This window comes from Solanum verrucosum, unplaced genomic scaffold (genome assembly GCF_900185275.1).
Source record: "Solanum verrucosum unplaced genomic scaffold, falcon-dt-bn FXZP01000032.1, whole genome shotgun sequence".
In the NCBI taxonomy this organism is placed as follows: Eukaryota; Viridiplantae; Streptophyta; class Magnoliopsida; order Solanales; family Solanaceae; genus Solanum; species Solanum verrucosum.
Genome location: NW_026020569.1, coordinates 162,674 through 184,812, shown reverse-complemented (window position 1 = coordinate 184,812; position 22,139 = coordinate 162,674). Strand labels below are relative to the sequence as shown.

Genomic DNA, 22,139 nt, shown 5'->3' with positions numbered 1-22,139 from the left:
TAAATAGTATATAGCCACACAAATGTCTAAAAACATATTTCTAATCATAAATTCAGAAAAGTCGTTTCAAAATTTACGTTAAAATAAATAATGTCACGTATATCGTGACGGAGGAAATAAAAAGACCATATTTTTTGTGGTCCCATGGGGATTTTTGGATCCTCAGGTTTGGAATAATAACAGTAGTACTATACTTTATTGTAAAAAGAATAATATAGCAGAAATTGTGGAAGAGACGATTCTTTTTTGTAACGGAATAAACAGAGTAAAATGATTCTCTTGGAACCTTATTGGACCGTACCACCTCACAATATATTGCTTCTGTTAATATCAATAGGTTCATTAATTATTTACCCTTTTTTTTTTTTAATTCAAAATTGTCGTTAGAGATTCTTGTACTTTGAAGATCCACAAAGGTCGAATAACACGCCCACACTGTGACCCCTTATTTATTTATCATGTTTTGGAAAAGAAATCTTTTTATTCCCTTATTATTTGATTGGTTATTGAGTTTAACAAAGAATAAAAAACTTTTAACAATTTGTGAGTTAAAATATGACATATACTGCTCTTTTATTGAAAAATTTACGGTCAAAATCAAAGATAAATTTATTTAAATCTCGATATCTGAAAAGTGTCAAGGACGGAGGGGGTATAATTTTTTGAAGGGAGGATAATACTTACCATATTTGGCTCATTTATTTATTTTTCATTTGCACAAATTGTTTTAAAACAATTAATGGTTCTCATAAATATTAAACAGATCACGTATCAAAGAAATAAGACAAGTAATGAATGAGGTAGAGACATTCTAGTTCTAGTAAGTGAATAAACCACAAGAAGGAAAATAATGGGTCTTTTGGCCATCATACATATATCATTTAACCTATCCTAGATTGATCTCATTTAATAAGGAGCAGTATTAAAAAAATACTCCTTTTTATAGCTTTTTTTTTGTCAAACGATATTTGTTTTAAATTATATTGATATAAAAGAAAATTGTAATGTATAGTGTTTTTCGTATAATTTGAAATATTTGAAATTTTATTTTAAAACATCGAGTTAGTTTAATCTAATATAGCTTTAAAAATTAATCAAATTGACTCTCAAAAAATACAACAGAAAAAAAAAAACGAAGGAAGTAAATGAAATGAAGGAGGTATATACAATGCTAATAGTGTATTATTTAAGAAAAAATGGATTGCATAATTACTATTTGAAGACCAATAAATCTAAAGAGTTGACTGTTTTTTTTTTTTGTCTATATGAAGCTGAGATTAGCATGTTGTCACATTGTTTGGTTTCATTTCACATTTTGCCAGTTTTTTTTAAAAAAAAATAGTTAATATATCTTCTCATATATATTTAAAAAATAGTTGGCATATTGAAAAGAAAAAAACAAAATACAAGTTATACGAATGAAATGAAACATTTCTTTTTTGGTTAACCGTACTATTTATAGACTAATTAATTAGTAATTGACAGTATTCACTCTTCTAATTTTGTGTTGTACATTCAAACATAGGTAATGGAATCGGCTCCCCTCCAGTAGTCCATCCCTCCTCCATTTGGTCCAGTGTGGCTTTGATTGATTGACATGTGTGTCTTTATCGCCTGTTTCTCAAGTATTATTTGGGGAGAAATTTGGCAAATAATATTTGTCCATATAATTTGTCATTATTTGACAAATATTCCAAATATTCAAATACTAGTTTTTTCTAGTATTTGGGCCAAATCTCATTATTTGGATCTATTAAAAATTGAAATTTTACATCAAACTTTTATCATTTACAAAAGCACCATCTATATTAGTTGTTTGCGTTGTATTACATAATATTTTATGTGAACACCAAAGTAGTATTGAAATATTAAGTGAATATGAAAGTGATGATATGGTTGTTGATGAAAATGATGAACAATCGGCTCAGGGTAACAAAGTCATGTGTTTTGTCTACTTCACGATGTATGGAATGATGTTTGTTGCAGTCACTCCAAACTATCACATTGCTCCAATGTCATTATACTACTTGTCATTTGTTGCTACGATGATCCAATTGACTAGTAATACAAACTTATGATTAGTTTTGATATTTTTTAAAACCTATGGATATAAATCATATTTTTCTAAAAAGTGAAATATGTTTCCCAAATACTATGGCCAAACACATGATGAAATTTCACCCAAATTTTCATCCAAATAATATTTGCCGAGAATATTTGAAAATCTATGGCCAAACGCTAGCTTATTTAATGGTTCAGATTCATTTTATTAAATGGAGGGGAGCCGAGTACTCAAACATATGTTTAAAAAATAAATTTGGATTTCAATTACTATTTGCAGACCTTTAAATCTAAAGAGTTAGGCTGTTCTATGAAGCAGAGATAAGCATGTTATCGGTGCCATTTTTTGAAAGGTGGATACTATTAACTTCTTTTTTTTATTATTTTGGTTAATATTCTCACTAATATTAATTAATTCATGCCATATTAAAAAAAAAATAATTCATGACTAGTAAATGAAATATCAAAGACTTTCCATGACTTTGACTTTTACAAAGTAAAATAGGATTTTTGAATTAAGTTTGAAATCTAATTTATATTTTATTTGAACGTAAATATAATTAATCTTAAAATTATAATTTTATATGTAAATCGAGCGCCTAAGTATTCAACTTTTTGTCCATTTGGTACAATAAAGGTGTGGAGTGAGAAATCAAGAATATATTTTCAATTGAGACGTCAATATAAGGCTAATAAGATATTATAATAATTTTAATATTTCAAAGAGAGACCAAACATGGCGTACAAAGAATAGAGGTTTAAAGTCCCAAAAGAAGAAAATTAATGGAGTGGAAGTAGAATCCAAAACTGTTCTGTTTTTGGCTATATTTTGTGAACCTTTTTTTGAAACTGATTTAGCATTTAAGGCATTAGTTGAAAGTGAACCTCCAAAAACAGAGAATCAGATTAGTTTAATCTCTTTTAATTAACATGTTAGAAAAGTCATATAGCAAGGGCAATTTAGTCTAAACAACTAAATATTCCATCCCATTCTTATTTCAAGAAAAATGGAATTTAAGTCAACAAATGTAGCCGACCGCTCAAGACGCAGAATCTTTGAAAAGTAAAAATACAATAAATAAATAAACACTTTTTACTTTGACCTGTCTAATTTATGTTTCTTTGTTTCAATTTATTATATTATTTTAAAAATATAAATTGATAATTTTTTTATTTTATTTTTATTTTATACGTAAAATGTTTAAGATCATAAAAATTAAACGACATGTTAATATATTTTACATATTTTTTATTTAAAAATCACAATATTTAATTTTTAATTTTTTTTCTTGAATTTTGTTCAAGCTAGAATTAAATTTAAAAAATTGAAACAAAGGAAATATACTACTTTTCAAGAGAAAAAAATAATTAATATTTAGATATTTAAAAAAATTATACGACCTCCTAAGATTTCACATATGAAATTTTAGGAATCACATAGTTTTAATATGAAATTACAATCTATCCCTATTTAGTTTCTAATTACATTAATCTTTGAAAAAGTAAAACAAACCGGATACGTAATATGTAGTTCGGATACATTAAAAACTAGCTCCGATAAATTATAAAATAATTTCGAATTAGGAGAGAAATAAGGGATTTTAGAGATTTTTAGAAATAGAAGGGAATATTAGAAATAAGGGAAATATAAGACGTATATTTCAGTAATTTTTCCAAATTTTATTGAATATGTTGTTGTAAAAAACTATACTATGTAGGTACTAGTATAAATTATAATTTGCCTCTAAAAAATGGATACATCCCTATAAAAAAAAGGTAAATTAATTAAATTCAATTTCTTCTCATTAAGAGTCAAAAGGTTCCTTCATTATATGACTAACCGTGTTTCCGAGTTAACTCAAATATGCGACAACCCGAATGTGAAACAATATCGAATCTCTTGAAGCTTTTAGAATCCAAACTTTCCACTTTTACCCTCGTTTTCGTTGAAAAGTGTAAATGTGCTATAAATATAAGACTTCTTCAACCTTTCCTTTATTCATTCTATCTAGGCAATGTGAGAAAGTAATAGAACAATTAAATATATTTGCAGAAAAAAAGTTAAAATTATGGGTTCAAATTCTAAAGAAATGAACATTGATTTGAATTTTGTTTATGTGCCCAAGTTAATTTCAGATGTTTTAACTGAAGTTTCTGCCATGGATGACATCTCCAAGAAATTAACAAAGCTCAATCAGTTTCTTGTTCCTTTAGAAGAAGAACTCAGAAAAACCGAAGCTTTTAAACGTGAATTGCCCATGTGTATGCTTCTTCTCAAAGATGGTCAGTTTTTTTTTTTCTTTTGAATTATTTCTCTGCTTTTTCAATCTTCTGCATTTTTTACGGGTTATTTAATTTTTCTTGTGGCAGCTATTGAGAGATTAAAGGCAGAAGCTTTGCTGTATAAGGAGAAAGATATAAGTCCTGTGATGGAGGAATTCATCCCACTGAAGAAGGGTAATTCTGATGAAAGTGGAAGGGTAAAAAAGTCAAATGATTTAAGTGATAAGAAAAACTGGATGAGCTCTGCTCAGCTATGGAGCACTCCAGTTCAGTACGAAAACTTTAATCTTGAAAACTTAAAATCGGTAAGTTTTTCCCTTTTTTTTTTTTCTTTTCTAAGATTTTATTTTTTCTTCGTAAAATCGTTTTGACATTTTTTTATACAATTGTTGATTAATCAGAGTGGTGTAGAGGAGAAAGCCAGGGAGAAGCAGTACCAGTTAGGAGCATGTAAATTGAAGAGTGATAGAGGGGCATTTTTGCCATTTCAAGGACAAGCTTTGAAGGAAGGAAAAAGTGGTTTGGCAGTGAAGGATTTATCTCTGTCAATGGCAGTGACAGTGGGTGAAGGAGAAAAGGGTCAAAAGCCAATTGATGTGAGTGTGAAAAGAGAAAACGGCCCATCAAATTCAAATGGATGTGGTGTTTTTTCACAGGACAAATCACAACAGAGGAAACAGAGGCGTTGTTGGTCTCCAGAATTGCATCGTAGATTTGTTGATGCTCTTCATCAACTTGGAGGTGCACAAGGTAATTGTCGGTGTTCGATTAATTTGCGTTCACATTTGATTATTTTATGGAATATCAATTATCTTTCACCACCATCGATATAAATATATATATATCGAACGGTTGTTTATTGTGCGGCATGGGATAAGCAATTGGAATATTTGGAACTATTTTATCACATCTTTTATATGGGATACCCTCTATTTTAGTATAGATTAAAATGAATTTATCATCCTTATTTCACATATAAAACAAACTAATCTGTTAAGTGAAAGCAATGTCTTGATATATACTATTAGTCTTGATTTTGCGTCTAAATTTATTCGTAAAGTGAGATTACTATGATAGCAAATGCCTTTCTTTAAAAATCATTTTTTTAATATTTAGTCTTGTTGAACTACTGAAAATATTTGATTAAAAAATAGTAGTACTATTGTTGGAGTCTCACATCATTCGTTTAAGAATACAAAGGTCTTCTATTCTTTATCATGATATGAAAGTTAGATCCATATCAATTCATTGTTTTCATGAGGGGGTCGGGTGGGGTGGAGGGTATCGTTTAATGAAAAGACTTTTGTATATCACTTAATTCTGATCATAAGAGAAAACAATGACTCACAAAAGTCTTTATTTTTTACTAGTATTAGTCGCCGCAACCTATGGTTAAAATATTGTTATCAATCTTTAATATAACATCACCAACATGCTATTATTTCATTATCATTTCTTTCTTCTTGTACTAGGATTATTATATATGTCACACTATACTTTTTATTATCCAACAAAACATTAACAATAATTTTGAAATATTATCCTGCAGTGGCTACACCAAAACAGATCAGAGATATCATGCAAGTGGATGGCCTGACCAATGACGAAGTGAAAAGCCATTTACAGGTATATATCCAATTACGCTCTTTCAACAAATAAGAGGCTCATATTTTGTTCCCATGACACTTGTGTTAGAAATTATTATAACATCCAGTGACAGAGCCAGAAATTTTAATATGCTATCTTTTACAGTGAGCTAGTGAATGAATCTACATTAAAAGTTGTTTTTACGGATTCATTTGAACCTCTTTCAATATAATGAGTGTTTGTCGTACATTTTCTTCAAGTGTTGATCAAAATATTTATTTTGTGATATGCAGAAATATAGACTTCATGTGCGACGAGTCCCAGCATCAGGTTGTTCATGGTCTACTATGGATGAAATTGGAGAGTCTTCAAAGAATAATGGTACACAATCTGGTTCTCCTGAAGGGCCTCTTCATTTTACTGGTTCGGGTTCAGCCAAAGGGGTGTCTATCAATGAAGAAGAGGATAATAAATCTGAAAGCTATAATTGGAATGGACAGCTTCAAAAGAGCATTGAAGGGTCAACTATAAGATCAAGTAGCCATTAATTTTGCAGCTACAGAAATAGGACAGAAACAAAACATAACAAATAACTTATGAGAGAAGTACCGATGAGTTCTTTCTGAAAAATAGGAAATAGGGACTCTGCTGATTTTAACATGTTTGTTTGTGAAATCAGATTTAATTAACTTTGACATCGTTGATTTACAATACATTGCGAGTAGGACTAATGATTTGGATATATAGTCTGATACTAATACAGCTGGTTGAAACTAGAGAGGGAATATCAATTTTACAAACTATATTGAATATTTATCTACTCTTGGAAATGCTTTTTTTATATTGTATTTTCCTTTTCTTGATTTTGATATGCTTCATTTAAGCCGAGCATCTCTCTACCTTCAAGGTTGCATATACACCACCCTTCCCAGATCCCGCTTGTAGGATTACATGGATATGTTGTTGTACAATTACACTTCCATTCCTTGTGCCTGCTGAAGCGCCAGTTTAGCCACATATCCAAATTGTGTTGATAGAACTTGAGAACACTTCAAACCGGAGGCTTTTGGTAGAACATTTTTTCTCAAGGGGGCTATTGGTTTGTTCCATTAGAGAGTGAATAAGTTTACTATTTCCCCTTTTTGTCATATCACTGCACTTACGAGTTACGGGTGTCAAATGATCGATTTGAGTTATATGTGTGATAATTAAAATGGGTCCAATCAGTTAGTACATAGATTGACTTATAACCTTCTCAATGTTTGCTTGGTTGAAAAAGCGGGAGAGAATCAAGTTGAGCTGACCAATGGGTCATAAGCCAGCATGACTAACACAAGTTAATTTTCATTTGTTTGTTTAGTCATTTGACGATTCATTAATAAATAGAACAAATTAATAAAGCTTTACTTTTGTTTCTAAAGGCTATATATATTAACTTTTCTCCATCAGGAGGATCAATAGTGTTCTCACTTAACCTTCAACATAACTCTAACCATCAGCCTACTGATTAATAATGGAGATGCTCAACCACTTGATAAATCTTACTTGTTGCTATATAAACAAACCAAATCCGAAAAAAAAAAACACTTATTTTTCTCTATGTGGATGAGTTTGCTTATGGGTTTAACTGGGTTACATATGTAGCTCAAACTAGCCCAAGGTTTTAGATGGGCTAAAGCCCGAATGACTTGTCAATGTGCACTTAGTTCAACCCACCAAAGTCCTGCTGGTCGAATCATACTTTGGGATCAGTTCATGTAACATATATCATTTTTTTAGTTTTTAATATACAGAAAAGTTTTGTCCTGTTATTAAGCTTGGTTCTGTTTGAGATAGACAAGTAACGATAAAGAAATGGATTTTAGGCCTAACAAAATTCCATATGCTAATTTATAACGAGACCAAGATAATATTAGGAGATACCAATAAAAAGAAGAAGCTAGCGCTTCGTACTTAGAGAAAGTATCATATTTTCCTAGAGCCGCAATTTCAATAGGGGTTTGAAACTGTAGCTAGAGGTTGAAAATAAAAAAGAAGAGGGGAAACATGAAATAATTCAAAGTTGGCACGCCAACAAGCAAATATTCATTTGATGGAAGATTTTATTTTTATTTCAAATTGTAATGCATGATGACTAGTTCTACTAATAATAATATAATACACACTGCCGCCCACCTATTGTCATTACAATTGCTTTTTCCGATTGCACTTCTTTTTAACTTTTCCTAATAATTTAAGATACAGCTTTTCCATCTTTAGAATGCAAATTAAATGTTATAGGGATAGTCAATCACTGTTGTAATGAAGACAAGCTATCATTTTCATTGCTAAGACTAAAAGAGTAACAACAAAATTATCAAATTCAATTTGTTACTTTCGCCAAGCTGATGTCACATTCTCGAAAACTAAACACTTACAACTATATACGACGATTAATTGCAACATAAGGAAATATTTGGACGTGCTGTGACAAATATGCCAAGTACCAAACCTTTTTCAAGAGGAGGGTACGTAGCAGCCATGTTTGACCTTAGACTAAATGGTAGGGAATAGGTATCTTGCTTGCATCTATGCATTCATGTTTACTAGTGTCTAGTGGGCTTTAATGTAACGGGAGTGTCTTTGAAGCAGGTTTGCTATTCACATGAAAGATTTACTAATAAACACATGAGTAAGTTTTCTTTGTCCTATGAGAGAGAGGGTGGTTTGAGAATTTCCTCATAAGTATTTTGTCAAAATAAATAACTGAATAATCATAGAATATACTTAGTTTTCTTTGATTTATCACTGATCACAATCTCTTCAAGGTTTCAAATGGTAATTAAACACGATATATATTGTGCTCGTTATGAAGCGACCTGGCGACAGTCATGTAGTGTTTGCATTATTGAAGACAGCCCATCTCTTTCAAGAAAATCACAGCATGTCAAATACTAAGAAAGTTCTTCGTTTGGTTGTCTACTAATTAAGAGTTAATCAATATCAACATCATATGTCATTATTCAAAACAAAAGTTTGCTCAGTTCCCCAAGGGGTTGGTTAGGTGGCCAAATAGGTAACTTGGAAAATCTCCCTCAAACCATAAACATCACCTATAAAATCTCATATCACCTAATAGTACATGACAGGTAGGTACCTAGCTAGCACCTTTTTCTTCTAAGTCTGAAACTGTGGCCATGTGCATGTGGAATTTCTATAACTATATTTTTCTAGAGATGAGATTCCACTTCTCAATGTTAGCCAAGTATCCCACTTGTTTAAATACTAGTATCCATGTATTATAAGTCAAATAGCACATGGCCATCAAAGCCATTTCATGAAATCTATGAGCCCAACTGTGATTGAAGTTATAAAAATATTCCATAATACTTGTATATTCCACGGAAGCTCTAAAAACTATAAGAGAAATAGTATTAAATTTCAATAATACAGTAGTAAAGATATAAAGAAATCATGGTCAACGATCTAAGATCCCGTGGTGCATCTGGATCTATTGAATGACTTAGCGCTGATACATCATAGTATATATATATAATGCTACTATCATTCTTCCTGTTGATCATTTATCTAGAATAAAGATAAATGTATTTGAGCCTCTACGTCGACTGCATTATTTATACTATTAACTTAACATGTACAGTTGACAGTGTGAAAATCATTCATGAGTATATTAAGGAACACATTTTCACATACATAATATATATAAACTGCATGTATTCACTCTATATGTAGTAAGCTAGCCAGACAAAGTAAGCATCGACGGGTAAAGAAAGACAACACTGTTTTTATATGAAATTAATGCTGCTCCTACATTTTGAGAAAATGTACCATCAAAACTCCAACAGGGTCTTGATCAATAGAAAACAAATCTAAGAAAGACCTTATACCTAAGAAGTTTAATTAATGTTCATGTTGAAAATATTCAATCCTCTCTCCGACTATCTCTTGTACATATCATAATCTCTCCTTCATCTGTCCGATGTCTCTTTATACGCTTGTATACCCCCCATCAACTTGCTGCAGTTAACAACACATACATAAACAAGAGTTAGTCAAGGTATTTTCTTTGCTGCCAATATATTACTAAGTGCAAGTAGCTTAATCTGCGAAGAATTTTTTTATAAGAAATTGAACTCAAGAGTTTGTTAGCAGATAACGCGATACAAACAGAGAATGCAGGACCTAGTAAACAAAACGCATATTTAAGGCCAGTGAAGGAGTGAAAACTTTTTAGTATATATAAATGCAAAGCATTTAATGAAACAAAAACTTACCAAGATCAAAAATGTAGAAAATAATAGGCATGGAACTGAAGACATCAACTTGAAGGACCACCGGAACCCCTACCCTCCTCTTCGCTGTTGGCTCTCTGTTGCTGCCTCGGGGTCTCTGGTGGCTGTGGGGGCTGCAGCTGTTGTTGAGACTGAAGATGAACCTGTTGTTGATAAGAAAGAGGATGCTCCGGTTGGGACTGCTGATGAGGCGGAACCAGATTATAAGGATTTTCATAGGTACCGGCCAAAACCAACGAAGGTGGTACGGATGAACTCATCTGATGAAATCCAGTAGCTGTTACCGAGCCCGTAGAGTCGAACCCACCGTTAAATCTTACAACATCTTCTTGTTGAGAAGCTTGTTGTTCTTGCTGCTCATAAAATTTTAGCATCTCCTGTTGGTCCCTTTGTTCCTTTGCAGCCAATGCTGTTATAAATTGTTGAACTTGAATTGGCTGCTGCAGCAGTTGCTGTTGCTGCTGTGGGTCACGAATCATCAATTGACCACTATGTGGGACCACTGTTGACATTCCTGACATTGGGTTCATATTGAAAGGCATCATGGTACTAGAAGACGGCGCATTCATATGTTGCTGCGGTTGAAAAAAACCCCGGAGGTTGAAGATTAATAATGGGTATCATTGCTGATGGACCAATGTAGGTAGACAGTTCCTTTTTAGCGTTCAACAGATCATCCTGAACTTGCCTGAGCTTCTGTTGAAGTAATGAAATAAGGCCAACACACCCATAGACAGGATCTCGAAGCCGATACTCAGCCTCATAGGCAAGGGAATTCACTGCATCTTCCCGTTGAGCAGCATTGAGTTCGTTGAGTAGTTTCGCCACGTTGCTGGCACCGAACACTTTGTGGACATTGGAAAATTTCAATGGCTGATCTGGCGGAAAATAGGGTGCGAAGACACACTCTTGGGTGCATTTTCTGCGTAGGAATTTGCAAGCTGCGCATGGAGAATTGGTCGATGACATCCTTCTGTTCCTAAAAATCGTACACATCAACCCCACAAAACACACAAGCGATGTCAAAGAATGAATATACTTAATAAATGGAACAGAATATCTAGGTGTTCGCATTCTAAATATATTTAGACACAAATGGAGCATAAATTAATCAGAAATGATTATACACAGATAAAAATAAACAAAGGATTTATGGCATTCAACGAAGTTTCATTTACCGATATTAAAGAAACAGTAAGCCATTAATGGCTTAGCAAATCGAAGCATACGTGGTAAAATAATTAAATCATATCTACAGTAGGACTTTAATTAAAGGAAGTCAGAAAGTGTAAATTAGCAACTGTAGGGTGATTTAGAATCATATCCAAGTATTTGAACCAATTTTTTCAAAAAAAAAAAAACCCTACCACAAAGTTAGTAGGTAAATTAGACAGACCGTTTCTGAAAAAACTTGGGCTCATTGTCAATAAAAACAATAAACAAAAGAAGGAGAAAACGGAAAGAATCAAGTACGAGCAGGATAAACTTGCAGTGACGAAGAAAGATGCCAAGTTTCCGAAGGAGACTTGAATGAAAACAAAATTTCACCCTACTTTCTCTTTTCTCTCTCTGACTTGATAAACTTGGAATGCAAGAAATCTTTCGTTTTACGGATCTAATCTAGATCAGTGATATCTCTCTGGGTTGTATCAAATCAAGGACTTGTTCTATATTAAAATCACATACTAATAGTACTGGTTCCTCTCAGAAAATCCAAACTCTAAGATCCTTCCTTATCAAACAATGAAGAAACATATCAACACAAAATCACAAATCAAAAACTAGTTCAAAAGAGTAAAAATTAAAAACCATAAAATAAAAATTAAGAATACAAACAAAACATGAAATCAGAAAATTCATTCACCTTTCTAACGTTACAAACCCTATTCAGATCACTCTTTAACCTTCTCTCTCTCTACTTCTCTTCAAGACTTCAAACTCATTCCATCTGCAAAGTAACAAAAAAATGGAGTGAATAAAGAATGTTGCTGAATTTAATTTTATAATCGAAAAAATCAACATTATTTAACCCTATAAAATCACACGAAAAAAATGAATGAAGGACTGAACCTGTCTAGGGTTGGAATTCAAAAGCACAAGAAAGATCAAGAAATAAGAAAACGCAGCTATTTTTTTTTTATAGTTTCATCATCGATATAAGAATGAGAGAGAGAGAGAGAGGCGGCATAGAGAGGGAGGAGTCAAAATGAAAAGGAAAAACAAATTTGATGAAATAGAAGTGATTATAAAGCGAAGGATTTCCAAGAATGGTCGAGTTTGTAAATAAATCCAATTACTAGGGTTAAATAAGGAAGGAGAAACCCCTACACGGCATCTTGTCTATTCAGGACCGTCGATGGGATATCATATGCTGTATTGACCGTCTGATTAGAATTTTGTATTTATATTGAGTTACCTATTTGTCCCTGCGCTAGTTTCCTGAGCAATGAATAAATTGGACTCTGAGTCACCTATTTGTCCCTGCGCAAATTTATTGCCTTTCCCAAATTACCCCTTTCATGAGGGATGTGCTTTGAAATACGGCTCTTAGTTTCATACATTCACAATACTGCCATCTCATTTAATTACTATGTTTAATTTCTCAAATCTGTAATAGGATTTCTTTTGGAGTTAATTTTTTCAAACGCTGACTAAAAGTTTTTGGTATATGAAAATCACTCAAATAATGGTTATTATTTCAATTAAAAAAATATTAATTTTTTTAAATAGTAAGAAAAGAATTATGCCAAATTTTATTTTTAAAAAATAAAATAATTCATTCCGATAAAACAAAAAGACGGGTCAATTTAATGATTGAATTGAAATAAATAGATTTTTAGTATTTTAAAATTTAAATGACCACTGTAGATAGGACCTTCCCAATTAATTAGTAAAAAAAATTATTATAGATATATTAAATGGAAAAAAAATGACAAAGTTCAAGCGAAAAGAAAAATGATCAACGAGGAAGAAATAAAATCAATATCTATTGGAAATATAGCTTAAATAGGTTGAGTGATTTTATATGTGAATAGTAAAAATTAAGTAACCTTTTAGGTGAAATAATAATAATTGACTATTGTTTCTATTACAAAATAAAACTGAGAGATTTTTCTGAAATGATTATCACTAATTTATTAACTTTTTAAGATAAAAACCGTTAGTTGAATGATCTTTGTTAAATTAAAACAAACCAAATTATCCATCAAAGAGTTAATACTAGCAGTATATTCTATTTAAGTTTTTGAGTTAAGATTTTAAGAAAACAATATGCACTTTTATTAGGTTTGACACATTATTTATTGTGTTACGTACTTCAATATAAATCATATAATACTTCATAAAAAAATTATAATGCGATATTACTTTATGATGGAATTATACATAGATATTATAAAGTCTTTCAAAATAGTATAGTTAATTATGGGATGATCATATGAGAATTTACACATTATTTATAGCGTTAGATTACATTTTTCGATGTTATTTCATAAAAGTGTCAAGTACATAAAATCACAAGAATATAAAAAGGGACATTTTTTATGATATGAATATTTGATTGAGGAAAAATCTTAATAATACTATTGAAATAAAATAAACAGTTATTGGAGATAGAGTTCTAATAATTGTGAAATTAACATATTTTATCTAGATATTTACCATTTAAATGATCCTAAGCATATCAGTTTGGATTATATCAAGAATCCATATTCTTGGGTTTGAAATTCAAAAGTGGAGCCAAAATTTATTTGCTATTGAATTCCTTAATCCTTTATAAATTGTTTTATTTAGTTTTAGTCCTTCAAATTATTTGAAAAAATGAAGAACTATAATTAATCAATTGCATATCAAACTCAACTAGCTAGTTTTTACAATTTAGTATTAAGAAAATTTTCCAATAAGTAAAACTTACTTGCACAGAAATAGATAAAGCTCATGTGTACATTATTAAAATTAAATACAGTGGGGAATCGATCAAATTGATTGATTAATGATTAAAATATCGATCAAAATGTCATCAAGGTTAAAAAAGGAAAAACAACTTTGAGGTGCCGTTGTTACCTTTTGGTTTTTGCATCAATTACGTCAATGAGTTAAAGGATTGACTTGTGAGTGGGTGCACGAGGCAACGAGCCATCAATCCTTGGAAATTGATCAATTGATACTACTTATATCTCATAAATCATAATTTTAGATTTTACGCCTCTTAAGAAATTAATTATTTGTACATTTTTTAGCTTCTGTTGAAATCAAATTTTAAATAAATGAACATAAATAGTTTATTTTGAATAATTAAACTGACCAATGAACATGATTTAGAGCATGTTTGACATTGCTGTTGGGCAGCCAAAAACACTTATTTTGAAGAAAATATATATATTTTTTGAAAAAATAATTGTTTGGCAAACTTGTAAAATTGGTTTTAAATGGAAGTAAAAACAGTTTTTTTTTTTGGAAATAAGCTAAATTTTTTTGCTTCTTTACAAAAGCAGAAACATAAACTTATTTTTTCAAGACTAAAAAATCTCTTCCAAATATACATATTTACCAATATATCTCTTATTAATAAATTACCATATCTCATAAATTTGGTTAAATTTCATTTATTTATTTTTTATATTTTTATATAATAAATTTTATATTTTATTTTACGTCTACATATTATTATTTGACATTTTATATATTATTATACGTATTATTTGCAGAATTAGAAAAAAAATAACAACATTTTTACAAGATTAAAAAAAAATTCAGCCCTTCCTAAATAATGTATAATTGATTTAAAATTTGAATATGTACATTTTAATTTAATAATAAAAGTTTGATTAACATTTTTATAATTGATGTTTAAAATAGTTTCTCTCTATAATAATCTTAATATTAAAAGTACATTGATACTTGTCATTTTCGTAATTTAACTTTCAAAAGCACTTTTTAGAAAAGACCAGTCAAACACAATTTGCGTATGAAAAACACTTTTCAAATAAATAACCAAACACAAATTGTTTTATTTTTCAAAAGCACTTTTTTGAAAATTTATTTTAAAGTAGTATTTCTATAAATAAGCAATTTTAACAGTAATGTCAAACATGTTCTTAATCATTTACTTTTTCTATGTTTGTCCGTGTTTTGTTTGGTTAGATATTTGATCAATAAAATGGTCCAAGGACTAAAAAAAATAGATTAAAAAAATGATACTTTCAGGGCTAATAACTCTCAAAGGTAAATATGAAAAAAAGTATTATTTAGGAAAAAGGGTCTGAAAAATACTTCAACTTTGATCGAAATTGTTGTTACAATACCAAACTTTGGAATGGACATTTAACCTCCCCCATACTATTTAATAGTGTATTTTAAAGGTATATATGTGTCTACGTGGACATCATAAACATTGCATCATTTTAAATAGTAATGTGTCCACGTGGGCACATATATACCTTTAAAATACACTATTAAATAGTGCAAGGGTAAAAGGTCCTCTATAAAGTTTGGTATTGTAACAACAATTTCGGTCAAAATTGGAGTATTTTCAGATCCTTTTTCCTATTATTTATATAATGATATTAAAAAATGACAAGTATTAAAAAAGCTCTATTTTTATTAAGGATGAGATATATATAGGAACGGAGTGAGTACTTGTTATATTTAGACTTGACGCATTTATTAAAAAAAATTAACATAATTATTTTATCATACTATTCTTATTAATTAATATTTATATATTGATTTAGTATCAGTTAAGTAAAATTATCAGCCTTAATGATACAATTACAGATTTACAGTATATGATACTGATTTAGTATCAGTTAAGCGAAAATTATTTGCCTTAATAATATCGATATGATATATGATACTATTTAGTATCAGCAAAAAGTATCAACATTAATGAATTGAGGTATGAACTGTAATAATTTATGAGAGAATGAGTATTACATTTATTAAAAGAATCATTTGACCGAATTACACTAATCTAGTTATAGCCATAGGTAGATTAGTGTACATAAGCATTGCATTTTCTTAGAATATTTATGTGAAACCATAAGTTAAAGGTTTAAAGAATTGCTTATTGTGGACTAGAGAACGTACAAAAATCGTATCCTTTAGATTATCTGATTCTTTTTTTAAACACTAAATTTTAGTGGTTTTTGAATTTTAAACCTTATTTTTTCAAAAGCGTTTGGATAACTCAAGGTCGAAAAAATATCAAAAAAGTCAAAAGTTGAATGTCTCGGCTTATGACGTTTAGCTTTTGACTTATAAGTCACTTTAAACTATTTCATTCAAACACTTTATATTAAAAATGTGTTTAAATTGATTTAAAAGTTGATCAAGTTTATTTTTTAGTCAGTTTTTTATTTTTAGAAGTGTTTGATAAATATAAAAAATAACTTAAAATAATTCAATAATAACATAAAATAAGTCAAAAAGAAAATTTCTCCGTACATTTCATTTTTTGACTTAAAAATTATTTAGATTTGATTTTTTATTTTAGACTTAAAAGCTATTTTGTTAAAGTCAATTCGAACGGGTTATAAGAGCCCATTTGAATTGGCTTACAAAAAATAGTTTTTAAGTCAAAAATAAAAAAGTCAAACTGAAATGACTTTTAAGTAAAAAAATAAAAAGTAGAGAAATCTACTTTTAAATTTTGATTTATTTTATGCCATTCAGTTCATAACTTATTTTAAATTATTTTTTTATATTTGCCAAATATATTCAAAAGTCAAGAATTGACTTAAAAATAAATTTAATCGACCTTTAAATCAATCCCAAACACTCGTTTAAGTAATTGAGTAGTTCATTAAATGGTCACTGAGAACGAGGCAAAATTTAAAGAATAGGCGCGCGGTGGCAGTGTGTTGGTGAGCAATTGCGTGCTGAAGTTTCTCTATTCCACTAAATACATGCTCCTCTTTTGTCCTTTTGCAGTAGCAGTTACAGGGTACAATTCTTTCTTCCTTTATTTTTTCATGCACACGTATTTATCCTACAGATATCATTCTCATCCCAAAAAAGGGTATATGTAGTTTGGGAGTTGGGACCTTAAAGAAATTATCTAGTAATTGACATGTTTCTATTTGGAAAATCAACTTAATTAGTTTCCTTTTTATTCATTTTTCTTCTCAAAATAATTTTCAGTGTTGGTGGTATAGTTGGTCCTTTGGTTGGAGAGAACACATACCCATGTGTTGGAGAAAAAAATATTTTTTTTTTTCCTTTTTTATTTTAATCATTCTGTATTAAGAGTACAGTACAGTACTCCAATTAATATATTCAGATTTGAGATTAAACCTACTAATTAAGGGGTAAATAGTACTTCTACCAAAAAGATTTCATTTTAAAGATTCTAACACTTGTAGTTCTCATATTAAATTAGAAGAAAAAATCTACTGATCTAACCATATAAAAGTAAAACTTGTTGCATCTATTTATGAAAGACTTTTATAATTTCTAATTTTGTCTTGCCTTTTTTAAATTCTTTGGCACCATCAACGTGGGTTGTGGCATAGTAGTGAGACTGATTTTAAGAGGTCTTAAGTTAAAGTCCTGGGCGCGCAGGTGCCAAATGGATGAATTGGGTTGAGATTGAAGATATTAAAATGAGTTGAAATGAAAAATTCTATTCTAATCGCACGGGTATGTCATATGTTTCTCTCCAAAAATGTGTTGGGTTTTGACTTGTCAATTTGATCCCCTTAATCTCAATAATTTTAATATATTGTTATTTAAGTTTTATAATCACAATTTGAATTTCAACTCAAGATTTTTTTTTTAAAAAAAGTTACAAATGGATAAACATAAAAGATATAAAATAGATGGTAATTCATACCTTCAATATAGAAACATACATTAAATTAATGCAAATAAAGAGTCTTAAAATGAATTGAAATTGGAGATTAAATTTGGATCAATTGAGAATTCTCTTAAAATAGGTTAAGACTGACAATGAACCCAACTTGAGCCCAATAATTATGGGTGGGTTGAGCGGATTATCTATAGTTGGGCTCACTTTTGACTCCCCTAGTCTTGGGTACGGAAAATATGAAAATCTTGTTGGGAGTATCACGCCCGAATGGGCCTGCCGTGCCCGATCCTAATTTAATCGGGGCTTCAATGCAGGCTCCAAACACCGAATTACTATACCAAAAATGATCTTTAACGGTAATTAATTAACGATAATAACTCAATTGCAGCTAAATACGTAGTTTTAGCAGCAATTAACACTCTTTGTAAATATCCCTAAAGCTTATAGCGACATTAGATCAAATGACAATTAACTAATATCGATAAAAAAATTAGTACTTTTTGTTAATGTTTATATTTATTGTCACTAAAAGTTATTTTTGTTGTTGCGGATAGGGAAAAAAAAAGGAAGAAGAAATGCTTCGCCACATATTCTATAGTCTTCTGCCAGGTTGCCTGTGTATTTACCTAAACCCATCGTCACCAACTCACCATATAATATTTAAGGTAATAGTATATATATAGAGATATATTTTAAAGCTTAAACACAAGAATAGAGGTTGACCTAGCTATTTAGACGTTCAAAATTTATCATGATATTTTAAATGCAAACTCCACCACTATATTTTTATTTTTCGATACTCTTTAATGAAAATAATTTTTGTATTTATAAATAAAATATTTTCCTTCTCGATTTTTTTCTCCCTTGCATTAATGGCAACAAGGAGATCAACTATATCTACGAAAGACAAACCCCCTGCATTACTAGAAGGATTATACAGTATTTGGTTACTATAAGTATGTAACAGTGTTAGGGCGATCCAGAAAAAGTAAAAGTCTGTGTATATAGTGTTACATAAATGTGAGGGCAAACATACTCTATCACATCAATATTAAATTCATATAGCTGCTAGCGGGGTTAGGGCAGTTGACAACGAAAACGAGAAGCTATATCTAGCTAGCTGCTATATGTATGGGGGACAGATAGAGACGAGAGATAAACAGATTCAACATATAAATATACGGATAGTTGATGTGAAGTTTCCTTCATAATATCAATCAATATATATAATCTACACGATATGGCAGTGAATGAATGAATGTGCAGGTTCGTTCAGAATACTTGAATCATTTTTATCATCGGTTAAAATTTCATGTACGAATTGATACTACTCCATCTTTTCCTTATTACTGTTGTCTCCAGGTAGGGATGGCAATTGGGAGGTGCAGGGTGTGGACGGGCACGTTGAGCTTAACTCGTAAAATTTTTAAGTCGTCCCGTCTCGCGGCACTTAATTATTTTTTTCAATTTCAGCCCGATCTATCCCGCCCTACATAGACTTGTTCTGCATGAACTCGCCTCGCATAATTTTTTAAATATTTTTTTCTGATTAAGTTTGATATTAAAAATAAAATTTATAAAAGTGAATTCATTTTTTTCATTAAGTTGTATTAATTTAATAGGATAGTGACTTATAAATTTATTTTTTAAATTATTTTTATTGAACCATTTTCATTTACTATCTTGAATATTTTAGTAGCTTTAAAGAAATTATGATAAATCGTCTTCTTTCTTTTGAAGTTAAATGTCGGAAATCGTAGTAATAAATGATGCTCTATTACTCTTATAACATATAAAAAATTAAAATTAAGTTAAAACACACGTAAAATCACATATACCCGCAATCTACCCGCCCCGCATTAATTTTAAAAAATCACTTCAATCCGATCGCATCCCACACTTCCCACACAACCTTAATCCCGCTCCGTCCTACATATCTTTAAACCAGCCCACCCCGCATCCGCCGCATTACTATCCCAGGCATGTACGTACACATGAAATTAATGGGAGAAGATGAAAACCCCAAATTATTATAACCATTTCACCAACAACAAGAAAGGTGAACGGTTGTGAAAAGCGAACTTAGTAATTTTGATTCAAATTCTAAATTTATAGTAAGAAATTTATTAGATATGTACATATTATTAATTTAAAATTCAATAATTTAGATTAATTAGATTTTCAAATATATAAACTTCAAATTCTGGCTCCAACTCTAATAATAAAGGTCTTGCCAAAAAAAGGACAACAAAGTCTCTTTGATTTGCTTTTGAGATAAATGACATAAACGTATTACGTTTAATTTATTTCTTATAGTATATCATACACTTCATTAATGGTTCATGCTTTCTATCCCTTCAAATTTAATAAATGCATCAATTTTGACTTTGAGCTGCTTCGGTGTAAGATAAAGTGCCCTTTTCTTCAAGAGTTTTCACTTTTGACTATGATAACGTGAGGGTGCAAAACTGTTTTTTGCTTTGTAATTATAAAGATAAAAGAAATTCTGTCGAACCAGCCCAAAAATTTAGTTCCCACCTCCTTTTAGGAAAACTTTTAAATTTTTATGATTTTAATTTGAAAATATATGTAATTTTTTATATTTTGTGATCGTAATTTTGTTATGTAAAATATCGAAATTGAAAAATTAACTAGATATAAAAAGATTACCTCTTTTTGAGACAGATAAAAAAACATCAACTAAGATACTTAAATGGGACATCGAAAATACCTCTTAGTTGATGTTTCCTTGTCCGTGCATATACTCGCTCTGTCTAACAATAGTTATTTATTATTGACTTGACACAATTTTTAAGAAATAATAAATATTTCCTTGACTGTAACAAAAAGTTGGCATTGTTACGTTAATATGCGGGCAAATATCCCATAAAATCCCCATTAATTTGCGGGATAAAAGGTTAATGCATGCAGATGCTTTTGAAGCAGTTTGGCAACGAAAATGAGAAATGCTACGAGTGACAGATCAAACGAAGCCTATTAGCTACGTTGATGTGAAGTTTCATTCGAAACGTCTATCAATCTAAAATATATACTTCCTCTAATTTTCAGACCTATTTTGGCTAGCACCCATTTTTAAAATATAAATTTAATTTTTGAATTACTATGTTCTTTAATTTTGTGATTTTAAATACGTAATGCATAAAGTTAAATTTAAAAAGTTACTAAAATGAAAAATAATCATTATGTTTTAAATGGATTAAAAATAATAATATATCAAATAAATTAAAATGGAGATAGTATATCGCAGTGAATGTATGTAAATACGATTAAACCGTTCTATCTGCCTCGTCATGTCCATACCTTTTTTTTTTTGTCTGTGTGTTTGTGTTTAATTTGCTTGATCCCTTTATATATATATATATTTTTATTTATTTTTTATTTTTCTCAGTAGATGTTTGATCATAGAATTTGGAATCCCAATCAGATTTTAAAGTAACAACCATCAAATTTTGAACATTTTTACTAGAGAAAAGGGTCAAAAATGCCCTTAAACTATGTGAAGGGAAAAAAATGTCATCCGTTTATAGTTTGGATCAGAAATGTTCTTACCGTCAATACTTTGGTTCAAAAAATGCCCTTGTAGTCGATACTTTGGTCCAGAAATGCCCCTATATATAGTTACAAAATGGGTCAAAATGTCCTTCTCCGAATAAATATATTATTTTTTTCTTTTTAAACACATCTTCTTCTTAATTAAAATATTATTAAAGAACACTATTCATGTACCCTTTCAACAAATATTATATGTCATATATATAAGATTATAGTATATCCATCATTAATTTATATTTATATAACGATAAAAAATAATGATATAATAAAATAAGAAATATTTTCATTTTTTTTTTGAATTGAAGTAAGATAAACATTTGCTAATTTAAAAAAACATTATTAGAAAAAGAATGTGTTAAAAAAAAGAGAAAAATGACAAATATACCCCCGAACTATCGTAAATTGTATGCAAATACCATCCGTCATACTTTTGAGACATTGACGCTCTTGCCGTCCAAAAACTAGAGCATATATGCCTTCACTCTAACAGAAGACTAAATAGGGACAAGTGACACAATCTTATCCGTCGATCCAAT

The 22,139-nt window shown here is 30.0% G+C and overlaps 2 protein-coding genes and 1 pseudogene across 2 annotated transcripts in view; 1 reads left to right on the top strand and 2 right to left on the bottom strand.

The window, feature by feature from the left end:
• Window positions 1–22,139, bottom strand: part of LOC125810780 (geraniol 8-hydroxylase-like) — a 74,618-nt gene that overhangs the window by 48,309 nt on the left and 4,170 nt on the right. The gene's annotated exons all lie outside the window — the stretch shown is intronic.
• LOC125810792 (transcription factor HHO5-like) lies at window positions 3,979–6,546 on the top strand. The gene is made up of 5 exons (XM_049490282.1): window positions 3,979–4,344; window positions 4,432–4,649; window positions 4,746–5,094; window positions 5,894–5,970; window positions 6,225–6,546. The coding sequence occupies exons 1-5, from the start codon at window positions 4,131–4,133 to the stop codon at window positions 6,477–6,479; spliced, it is 1,113 nt and encodes a 370-aa protein (XP_049346239.1). The 5' UTR covers window positions 3,979–4,130; the 3' UTR covers window positions 6,480–6,546.
• Window positions 9,702–12,400, bottom strand: LOC125810804 (LOB domain-containing protein 36-like; annotated as a pseudogene).

Excerpts from the sequence above, each read along its gene's own strand:
- LOC125810792 (XM_049490282.1), top strand. The coding sequence starts at position 4,131 with ATGGGTTCAAATTCTAAAGAAATGAACATTGATTTGAATTTTGTTTAT. Across the intron at positions 4,345-4,431 it reads TATGCTTCTTCTCAAAGATG|CTATTGAGAGATTAAAGGCA; the intron begins GTCAGTTTTTTT and ends TTCTTGTGGCAG. Across the intron at positions 4,650-4,745 it reads ATCTTGAAAACTTAAAATCG|AGTGGTGTAGAGGAGAAAGC; the intron begins GTAAGTTTTTCC and ends TTGATTAATCAG.